The following is an 11,645-nucleotide window of genomic DNA, read 5'->3' as shown; positions in this document are numbered from 1 at the left end:
GAAAGCAAAGAGCCAGCAGAGTAATATCTTGGTAGAATGTTGAATGATATGGAGAGGAGATACATCGCGATTGATTGAAAAGATGTGTTGGTCCTTGTATTTTGCATGTACCAAATTACAGGGGGAAATTATCCAAAAAGTATCAAACTTATTGTACGATGACCAATTCAGTACTAAAACCTTTCAATTATGCTTATTTAATCTCAAACTTTTTGAGGATTTGTCAATTTAGTCCTAAACCTTTTAACGAACTTATCGGTAGCCATGAATAAAAATGATCAAGTACAGTTATCGACACACGATGATAGTTGGTTGACGATTGACACTCAAAATAAATTTAGTTAAGTGTCGAAGGTAGAAATAGAAGACAATAATAATGTCAGTTGAGGAGTCGTAAACGGTTTGTAGAGAAGGATAACGTGCAATCGTAAAGAGCAATCATGGAGCCTAAAATTTCAGAAATGCAAATGAGTCCAGTGACAATCGAAGCCACTTAGAATAAGACAAACATTCGATTATAGGATATGATCATGAAGCCGAAAATCATGGATATGTGGCTGCAACTTCTAATTTGAATGTTAACCGCTTAAGAGCGATTGCGTTTTGTAATAGGCTATTGAAGCTGTGTTGAATGTTGTAGAGGAACCCTCAATCATCAACACAACTAAAGTTTCTTTCAAGTTATCAAATTTACTTTCCAGTTCCTGCATTTTCTATCTTTTAAAGTAAGTAGTTCTAGTTCTTGTTCTTGGGTATGCACGATACTTCCTGTCCGAATTGCCACGGAACTTGATTTAAATAAAAATCGAACGTCTAACCTTCGGTGAAAGGTATTTTGTAGAGTGGAGCCATTCTCGGTGGAACAAGCGGGAAAGAGTAGACTAATTATTTTCAGATGAAGGCTTTTGAAATCTGTAAGCCCTTGATTATGAACAGAGTACAGTGAAGAATAAATGCATTCTCGGAACATCAAAATTTTACTTAGTACAGGGAAGTTGATTTTTACCTTTCCCTTCCCTCATTTCTTTATTTCATGTCAAACGTTGCTGCAAAACTGCAGAAAGTTGCAGCCCAAATTTAAACATGCGTGCTTGTTTTTCGTGGAAGTTCATTGGCAATGTCAGCTGTCTTGAGTCGATCGGTATTTGACTTTTTCGTTGTTGTGCAAATTTAGCCTCCAGCATTGGTTGTCTAAGAGATCAACTGTCTTAAGTTCCGGTAGGAGAGTATGTACACCCTTTCTGCTATATGCTTGGCTATGTTGGGGAGCATAAAATGTTTCCCTAAGATTTTATATATCTGACTTTGCCAAATGTTTTCATGTGAATGAAATGGGTCGTTTAGTTGGGTTGGATTGTGGTAGTAGATTTAATTAGCTGGATCTGTATACTAACTGAGGACCAAAGATTGTCGGACAGGCATTAGAGTTACCATGTAACATGCTTCATCAAACCGAAGGTCGTCAACATTTGTAGGAAAGCTCATTGGCAGGAAACATAGCTATTAAAACAGTTTTTTCCAAGTTTATTATGCCTTCTTAACCAGATACGCCACCACAACATGAGCAACAGCTAAATGACGACTATTTCTTTTCTCAGTGATGATCTTGGTCCATTATTATCTTTACAAAGATCAAGTATATCCATAAACCTCATAAGCTCATTAAGTACATATTTCTCAGGCATTTCTCCTAGTACAATCCACAGAAAATACATGGCCTCAATGTGTGGGAAATCCTTAACATAAGCAACTGCAATGATACATGCGCCATTTTAACTAATACAATCAGTCCAGTAGTAATATTTGTTCAACATGCGGAGATACAGAGTCTATAGGTAGAATAGATCATGACCCTGCAATATTCCTTCAAGACTTGAGATTTTCTTATTTTCATCTATATATCTTGTGACTACAAGCATGAGAAAGACTGATTCCAACCGATGTATAGGAAATTTATACCCTAAAGCTTCACTCGTCTATCAGAAATCCAGCTGAAAGGAATAGTAGGTGCTTCCTTGGCCCTTTCCCAAGCTCTCTCCTCCAGCCTTCTCATTTTTGGTGCTAAACCGCAGACGCAATCCTGGGCTTTTCTTCCCTCTGCTGAAAGTCCAGTCAGATTCTCCACCTTCCACCTTCCCACCAGAAACTCCAGAACATCTGCATAGTCCTTTGCTGTGTAAATGCCAAGCCTCTGAACAACGGCTGAGTAGTGGGAGAAAATGTTGTTATCACAACCGTCATACATCAGATGTGCTGGCATAGTGATCCTCTTTCTCATCATGTCGGCAAGTGCCAAGATAGTGCCATCTGGATCGATCTCAAAGAGCTTCTCCAAGATTTTTGTATAGGCTGCTTCATGGCGCTTCTCATCTGATGCAATTGCCCCACAAATTTGAGCCAATTTCACGTCCCCATGTGCCTTGGCAAGCCTGCCGGTATTTCCGTGAGAAATAAATGTCGCTCTTTCTTGAAATGAAGTGTATATGAACAACAGGTAGGGGCTGTTTTCCGTTCGAGGGTCCTAGAACAAAAATATAGAGAGGTAATTAGCCACAAGAAGTACAGAGTTGCCTCAAATTTTAGTGGCATCTTTCTCTACTGATTCTTGTGGGATGACTCTTGAAGATAAGGGTGCGCATGACAATCATTCTGTACCCGGGAACTATTTCTACTCAGAAATGATATTTTTTGATTCTATGCCCGGAAACAATTTCTGAGCATTTAAAGGCGTTTGGTAACTGTCCAAAATTTCTATTCCTGGGATAGAAAAGAACATAAATATGTTTCGTAACTACACAAAATTTCTTTTTACTAATAATATTTTAGATTGTTTAATATTTTTTTTCTTTCTACCCTTCTCTTCTTTGGCCATGGCCGGTTGCCGGCGCCGGCGACCGGCCACAGGCCAGGGCGTCGCAGCCCTGGCCGCCGCCCTCACCGCCTGCCTCACCGCCGAGCCTTGCCCAGATCGGGCGAGGCCGACCTCGCCATGATCGACGGTGAGCCGCCTCACCCAGGCGGCGAGGGTCCAGCCCTCGCCCTCGCCGGCGAGGGGGACCCTCGCCTCCGCCGGCGGCCGGCGAGGGCCATGATGCCCTCGTCGGTCCTGGGCTATGGCCGGTCGCCGGCGACCGGCCACAGCCCAGGGAAGAACAACACAAAGAAGAAAAGCAAAAAAAAGAAAAAGAAGAAAAAGAACTCATTCTCAAAATTGTACCGAGAAACAAGAAGCAACTTTTTTTACTTCTTGTTTCTCTTCCAAAATTGTTTCTGGGCACAAATTTTTGCAAAAATGTGCCCGGGAACAAAAAGTTTACCAAACGTATTTCTGTTCCCAAACTATTTCTAGGAACAAAAGAACAGAAATTTTCACTGTTTAGCACGTTACCAAACGGGCCCTAAAAGTCATTTACACAAAATCACTGTTCAATTGTAGAGGCATAACATAAATTTGAAGATGACAATCAACAATTACGAGATGCAATGGACATATATATCGACCAAAATGATTCCAGTGTCTCTTCCTGCTGCTAAGGATTTGCATGCATATGAGTATGACCCTGTGCTGATGGAGTTGCATATCAGTTGGTCATAGTAGAGATAGGATCTCACCATCCCTGCCCCGATCAGATATTGAATCGTTTTCTCGATTCGCTTCATGTCCACTCGTCCAGACAGGTACAAATACTTGTTCAGGAGGTCACCATGTCTGTTCTCCTCCGCAGTCCATGCCCTTGTCCAAATGGCCCAAGGTGTTAGGCTCGAAGCTGTCTCATCTCTAACTCCGTCCAAAGTATTAAGCATCGTCTGATAAGTAGGAAGGGCCTCTTCTGTTATCATGTTTCCAATCAAAGCAACAAAGTAGTCATCAGGGATTTCCCTAGCCCTCTCCCTAAGTTCTTTAACTTGTTCTTCAAATCCATCCGACTCCGGGTCCGGCAGAAAGTCTTGTGGTTGCCAACAATTCTCGACAGGCTTCAAGTGAACCAATAAATTCTTCTTGGCCCAATGCTCCATGGATTTGAATATTTCGATCTTTTCGGGTGGCATGGAGTGGGTTACCTGAACATGCGCCTCCCAGTGAGGAACAGAAGGCTTATTGACCTTCTCCCTGCATTAAACATATGAATAGTTAGTGATTTCTTATGGTTCGTTACAAGCAGGAAATAGATTGGATGCCTGATCTAGTTAAATGTCAAATCGCGAAATGGTGTCCCCTATGCGCTCGAGTAACAGGAACTAGATTGAGGATTCAAATGGATTATAAGAACTTTGGCCAGTTGGCATACTGATACTCAGGAATTTGAACTTAAACATAAGGATTGACCAGAGCACCCCCACTCTACTGAAAATAAGAACGTCTGTTCTTGCTAATTCAGTTCTCCATATTTGTTGTTGTTGTTTTATCTTTCATTTTGGAATTAAGAATTAGCTCATCATATAAGAATCTACCCGGTTCCACTTGATACTTTTCATCGAATTGTATTTAGTTCAGTCGGCAGACAAAAAAGGCGTATAAAGAGATACTATGTTTATACACAAGTCCTTGAATATTCGCAAGAACGAAATGATTATGAGTTGGCATTGTTAGCCTTAACTCGTGTCTTAGCTTGTCCCTTGCCTTGAGTGATCTCCTAGGATAGCTATAAAGTCATGAATTTCTTTAAAACGGTGTGAAGACTGCCTAATTCTTTGCTCAGTTTCATAAGTTTCGTGCTAGTGTGGTGGTTGGCGCCGGTGCTGGAGGTGATGCACACCTTGGTGTAGTGGCTAGACGAACTCGGATGATATTGAATCATTTGATCAGCACTACAAGGTGTTGAATTGAAGATGCCCGATTTGACCTCTTAAAAAAGGGAACTATCGCAAAGCATAGTTTTGCTCATCGATACCATAAGCTATGTGCAGTTCTTGCGAAAGATACATAGCACATGCATTCAACATCAAAGACTTTATCACATTCTTATTAGCTCCAAGAGCAGGAGCGAATGGAAGAAGGGGAAATGTTAAGAAACTCACATGGTGGCGGAGCCAGAGCCAACATTGCAGGACATGGACTTGGGAGACCTGTGGCTGGGATTGGCGGTCGAATGCAACTTGAAGGAAAGTGACTTCATGGGTTTAGAAGTGAGAAATGGACTGAGTTGGAGGGCCATTTGCTTCTCTCTTTTGATTTGTCAACGACGTAATGAGCAGCTTTTTGACTGGCTTGGTTTTCTCTTTGAGAAGGAGACTCCACGAAGATGATTTTGAACAAATTCTGGGGGGTCTTTATATACGGCAATGGAATGGACATGAAGGGGTAATCGAAGCTGGAATCTCACCATGAGCTATAAGTATACTACTAACTTGATCATTACTCATTGTTGTTGATACTTAGTCATTACTCACTGTTGAATCAGTCAAAACTGTTTATAGTCAAGAAAATACTCACTGTTGAATCCATCTCAAAATTGGTTACAGCTAGATCGTCCATTGCTATCTACAAAATCCGGAAATGGGTTAACTAGGCCCCACCAGGAAATTCACCAACTCAAAATGTCATAACTACTTTTTTTCAGAGTGATTCGACTAAGAAAATCTTGAAATATCACAGTTTTGTCCTCGAAAAATCACATGTTAGGCACATGTAGATGAAAAAATAGATGGGTTCGTGCAAGTTTTTAATGCTATATAGACATTGTTAAGCATAATCTATCGTAAATGTTTGACTTTCGAAACGATAGTTAGGCATGAATAATTATGATCATTTGCCTGATTTTCGAGACATTGCATGAGCGCAACGGTCCCTCCAAAGTCCCAAGTGGAACCACCACGCAGTCAATAAGTGGGCGCAACATTTAATATAAGATGAAACAACCAACTTGTAAAAAGACTAAAGAAAGTATATAAAATATTTATCGTAATTGAGCAAGTGTAACCAATGTTTCGAAAGTCTGAAAATTTATGATATAGCATCAAAAAGTTGCCTGGACCTCTTGCAAGCATTGATGAGTTGAGTTCCACAGTTGTACATGGTTGAATCATACTCAGACTGTAATCCTAAACATAGGAAACGCATATACTAAATTTGTTTACAAGGTGTGCATGACTAATGTCTTGAAGCGTTTATATGAACACACCAACTATTAATAACTACTTATAAAGTATTACGGCATTAACAATAATTATCATTACTATTGTTATTGTTATCTTTTTATTTTTTTTTCTTTGGCTATAATTAGCTGTTTTGATTCGAAAATTATATAATTTGTATTTTATATTTCAATTAGCAAACCACCGCCAGTCCTGGCAAAGTTAGCGTTTGTCGTTGTAGTCACTAAAGTGGTTTCACTCATCTCACCTGTAAATTAATTTCTCTCTGATTGAAAGATTGCTCAATTTGATGCTCTTTTCTCTCTAAGTATTTCAATCATGTAGTATATGACTCGTAGAGACAACAATAATTGTCAATCAATCCAGAAATACTCAGCATGTTTACAACTCAATTGGCAAAATCGAAAAGTTTATGATTAAATTGAAAAAAGTGTAATATATTTAAAAAATTTTAAATAATATTTTTCGAAATGATTGCTTTTTGGCTGTGATAGATCTGTGTAAAGTCAAATATGGTTTCCCCACTTGATATAATCTTGGGGGCCCTAGTCTGACATTATAAATGCGAGACTTCATTCAACATATGTGGACATGACGCTTTCGATGCACTCTGAAATTTAGTCAAGCGATAGAAAAAGGTAAAACTCTATTATAAATTTATCGTTCCATGCCCGCCCTCACCTATGGTCACAACTTGTAGCCTTCATGCAACTACCAAGGGAACCTTCTTGTCCCCAACCTGAATTACCTATAGAGCCACCGCTAATATATATATATATATAGTGACGTGCATTGTAAGGGAATGAGATTGTACAGATATTACTATAAAAAGATTGAAAATGCTGAAAGCAAAGAAATAAAGTTGCCTCAGTATCATTTAATCGTATCTAGCGAGAAATAAGTGCATGTCAATTTTTGATGGAATGTTTTTCAAAAGATTATCTGGTGTTTTTCATTAAAATTCTCATTAATCAAGTTTTTTCTTAAAAAGTTACCGTGTCTACCTATTTTAACTATAGAGTCCATCAATATAAATAAATATGCAGACCGCTTCTTTTTAATTTTTACGAACTAACTGTGAGTCATGTCACCTATATAAATTACGAAAATCAATTTGGGACCATATTACATTGATAGCTTACAACGCCATAATCATGTATAAGAGTTTTTACTTTATCGCAACCAAGCTAAATTTGTTAAATTATATATTTGAAAACTTAGATATATATATATATTTTATCACTTAGGAATTTTGCACATGAAACTATTTAATCGTATTATGAATCGTGGGACCTTTGTTGTAGTCACTAAGTATTTCCGGATTGATCGACATTTATTGTCGTCTCTGCAAGTTATATACTACATGCTGCTTACCCGCAAAAAATATACGTGAATGATACTTTGTGTCGTTGTCGTCGTCGTCGCCATGATCATCGTCTAAGTTGGATAGATCGTGGATCAGTTTGCATCAATCGGACATCCAACTTTGTGCAGAGCATGAAAGGGGGGCACGAGAAATGCGTCCAACATCGTCCACAAGCATTAAATGAAGGTCCGTCCATGCCAACCGAGCCTACATAAGCATCGAGTGAATAAAGGACAGACTCTGAAAATTGCATCAGTCGTGCATTTTCAGAGGAGTTGGCAGGACTTTACGAGGCTACAAGTTTGGCCCAAAAACAAGACGCGTTGTCCTCTCAAGGCAGTTGGAGGGGCTTTAATAGGCGGCTATGATATCAATGCACGAGATGCAATAATGCGTCCCCATAAGAAGGAAATTTTTTCTGACAGGGTAAAGGAGGGAAAGGGAAAACGAGGCGGTAGAGACTCCGAGTGGACGTTATCATATAGATTTCGCACGTCAGACTTTGTCACGGTACGAGTCATAACTTCTTCACACCGCCTGCACCTGAAGGTCCAAGGTTGGTAAGCCCATCGCTATATGGTGTACAGTTAAACTATTTTTAACTGTGTAATCCAATTTTAGTGGCTAAAAATCTGTGTAACATTGCAAGCCAAAGCTAAGTAATAAACCCATGTCTAGTTTATTTATGCTGTGACATTCTGAAATCCGATCCACTTGGGATTTATGAAATGAATGATTTATGGACGTGCTTGTAGTTAGATCTCGCCCGAAATTGATCACTTCTGGGATACTAACTGTTAGGGAAAGGCTAATTAGGGATTTAAATTCGCGCGACCAAAGAAACTCGATCGTGAATCGACTTTCGACCATAAAAATTGTCGAGGTGATATTTTGAGACAATGTAGGCCGATCCAAGGATAGTTAGGGATCAATTCGCCGCTGTTATATTAGTGGATCGCGGGTGATTCCGCTTGACCACGAGATAAATTGACGAATGACCCTAAACCTATACCAAACGATCGCGCCCGTCGGAACTAGCGATCGATCCTCGCGATTAAGTGACAACCGAGGTCGTCACGACCCGAGTGAACTTGAACGTGGCTTGATTCAGTATCGGCCACGGGTCAAATGTGCGAATTTCCCCAAAAGTCACCCGTTAGTTCGAGATATGTTCAAGTTACGTTAATTAAATTTGGTCATTAATTAACGATCAAGATTGGGCCTCGGAAATTATGAATGTCACGACAGGATAGTTGGACGACATTGTTATTGGCTTGAAATACACATGAAAATGTTGAAATTATGCCCATGTTAGTGGCTGTGATTGTGGGTCCAATGGCGGCCTTGTATGCTCGTTGGATTGTGAATTGATTGATTGAATTGTGGACCGTCATATGCACGTATGGGCTGAATTGATTTGACTGGCAATTGGCCATAATTGGGCGTTAATTGAGCATGTGAAATGCGTGAGGTTCGATGTGTGCATGGGCCGAATTTGATCGGCTGGTAACTTGGCATGTTGGTGTGTAAATCGAGCGAGTGAATGAATGAGAAATTGTATGAGATGTTGTGCGTGTGGTCACGAAAGTCCATGAGGTGGTACTATGACGCGGGGAATTGTCCCGTCCTGAAGCGGTACGTTAACGCGGGACGATGTCCGGTATTACCGGAAGACTGCCAACATGAGGCGTGTACTTCAACGCGGGTTGTGCCGTAAGTGGTGGATGTTGAGCCTGAGGCGATACTGTTACGCGGGCAAGATACATAGCCTGAGGCGGTACCATAACACGGGCTAAGAAGTGTTGTGAAAATGAGATGGTCATGTGGACCGTGAATTGACAGTGGACCTGAGGCGGTACTGTTACTCGGGTCGCTGGCAAGTCGAATGAAAGTGATATGATGGTGCATGAATGAGTGCGTGTCGAACGCCGAGTTTAGAAATGAGAATTAATTTGAAATGTGCATGTGGTTGGAATTTGTGTTATTGTGGTTAACGTGCAGGTTGCACGTATTAAAAGCCCAGGCAAGTGCAATTGTGTGCCTGTGATGTGCTTATTGAGTGTTATGGTGTTTGAACTTGTCTGGAGGTACGTGTTAGCCTAGGTGGGGTTTAGGGTGTGTACTTGCTGAGACGTGTTCTCATTGTTGTTTCAACCAAACAATTTCAGAACCCTGGCCCGAACCATGAATCTTCCACCACCGCCGCCGCAGCGTTTTGGTATTCCGATGCACACCGGCCATAATGTTGTAGAGTACCCGATAGACGATAATATGACCTGGATCAAGCATACTACCGTAGTTTGGGTAGACATAGGGCAACCTCTTTAGCAGGCCCACACCTATACCGCCCGGATGTTTCGGGACGGAATGGATGAGTTTGGCCCCGTCCGTGGCTTTGATGGAGTAAGGGATTGGGATCCGACAGCCATACCCCCTCCTTACGGTGAGATGACTAGTCTGGATACTAGTCTCGCCCAGTCCGGACATCAGCCTGTGCCTGCAGCACCTGAACCTTCAGTGGCTGAGCCTGATCCGGAGCCGGAGGAATCACAAGCAGGGTATGATCCTATGGAAGTGGATCTAGGTGTAATACCAGAAGAGGAACCCGGAGAGGAAGAGCCCGAAGAAGAGCCTGAGGAGGCACCAGAAGAAGAACCCGAAGACGAGCCAGAAGAAGACCCAGAGATGGAACCAGATGACGAACCAGAGGATGAGCCAGAGAATAAACCAGAGGAAGAGCCGGAAGAGGAGTCTGATGAGGAGGAGCGGGTTGAGATTCCATTAGAGTCGGGTGATGAGGATAACCCGATTGAGATCGAGGCTGATTCGGAGTCTTCAGAGGAGCAGGTGACTCAGAGGGATTGAGACTCGAGTTCTGGGGAGTCGGACTCGGAGTGGACACCATCTAAAGGGCGTAGGGGCTAGTTTAGGGGTTGAGTAAAGGATTTTGAAGTGTCCCATTTTTGGAGTAGGGTATACCCAGGCTACTGATCTTTTTTATATCAGTGGTGTATAGTTTAGAAGTTCGATGTGCATGTATATTATGTGGATTGTATATGGTGGATATTGTATAAGTTTGATTCAGTAATGGATGTATATTCTCCCTTTTACCCCTAGTCAATGTTGTCTGGGTGTTTGTGGCTTTCGCTGGTGCTTTATATCTCTGATGAGTTGATTTGGGTCGGCGACGTTTCCTGGGACGTCGCACTAATTCGACCAAAGAGGGGTGCCACGAGCTCGATGGGGTTCGGGGCGTGACATATGCTGACTACCAAACCATTTTAGTCGCTTTGTTGCGTAATAGATTACATTGTCAGCCCTTTCCTAATAGTTTAAACATTGGAAAAAATAGTTTGTTTAACGTGGCACCAAAATATAGGTCTAACTTCAAATCTTGATGCTTTCTCTCTCAATTTTCTCTTACATTTTATTCTGCATGTTTTCTGTTTCGACGATTATTCTATTAAAGTAATTCTATCCGCTACCTGTCCTGCCGACGTAAGACCGGCTCGAACGTGAGGATGAGTGTGTTAAGTTATAATACATTCGGCTGATGGTTGGGATGGTGAGGAGCATTGATAGTTGATTGAGTTCTTAGCAGCTTCCACAAGTGTCTTATTAGTATGATGCACTCTGGAACCAATCTCTAAACCCAAAATTGTAGAGAGTCATGTTTAGCACCCAAAATGCATATAGAAGAAGAAAGGACATGTCACTATTGCACATAACACGGCAAAAGTCTTTCAAAATAGGTTCTTCCATTCATTGACATTCTAACGCCCATAATGGAGCTGAATCAAATAGAGTCGTACCACAATATTAATCTTAATAGATGCAAATCAATATGATAAAAATAACTCCTTTTATATAGATTGTGCACTTTGTAGTTGGTCCCTAATACGGGGAGAATTACTAAAAAAGTTATAAACCTATTGTACTTGTTCTAATTCTGTTTGGCCCAAAAACGAAACGCGTTGTGTACTCTCAAAAGAGTTGGAGGACTTTAATAGGCGGCTATGAAGTTAATGCATGAGATGCAATAATGCATCCCCAATGGAAGGAAATTTTTGCTGATAGAGTAGAGGGCGGAAAGGGAAAACCAGCAATAGCGACTCTAAGTGGACGTTATCATATAGATCTCGCACGTCAGCCTTGTCACATGATGAGTCATAATTGTTAAGAA

General features: G+C 41.1%; 1 protein-coding gene across 1 annotated transcript; it reads right to left on the bottom strand.

Annotated features, from left to right (window-relative positions):
• Positions 1-1,907: 1,907 nt before the first annotated feature.
• Positions 1,908-5,240, bottom strand: LOC115681332 (stearoyl-[acyl-carrier-protein] 9-desaturase, chloroplastic-like). The gene is made up of 3 exons (XM_056311681.1): positions 5,020-5,240; positions 3,613-4,111; positions 1,908-2,521 (listed from the first exon to the last, which is right to left on the bottom strand). Exons 1-3 carry the CDS (start codon positions 5,154-5,156, stop codon positions 1,961-1,963), a joined length of 1,197 nt encoding a protein of 398 aa, XP_056167656.1. The 5' UTR covers positions 5,157-5,240; the 3' UTR covers positions 1,908-1,960.
• Positions 5,241-11,645: the final 6,405 nt, after the last annotated feature.

Source organism: Syzygium oleosum, unplaced genomic scaffold (assembly GCF_021117445.2).
Source record: "Syzygium oleosum isolate NSW1041296 unplaced genomic scaffold, Sole_v2.1 Sole_v2.01, whole genome shotgun sequence".
In the NCBI taxonomy this organism is placed as follows: domain Eukaryota; kingdom Viridiplantae; phylum Streptophyta; class Magnoliopsida; order Myrtales; family Myrtaceae; genus Syzygium; species Syzygium oleosum.
Note: the sequence above shows the minus strand (reverse complement) of the source record. Positions and strands in the feature narration are given on the sequence as shown.

What these genes read in the sequence shown, in the direction of transcription:
- LOC115681332 (XM_056311681.1), bottom strand. Translation starts at nt 5,156, where the DNA reads ATGGCCCTCCAACTCAGTCCATTTCTCACTTCTAAACCCATGAAGTCA. An exon ending in GGCTCTGGCTCCGCCACCAT is followed by an intron (nt 4,112 to 5,019) that starts GTGAGTTTCTTA and finishes TGTTTAATGCAG; the next exon opens with GGAGAAGGTCAATAAGCCTT. An exon ending in ATCTGATCGGGGCAGGGATG is followed by an intron (nt 2,522 to 3,612) that starts GTGAGATCCTAT and finishes TTTTTGTTCTAG; the next exon opens with GACCCTCGAACGGAAAACAG.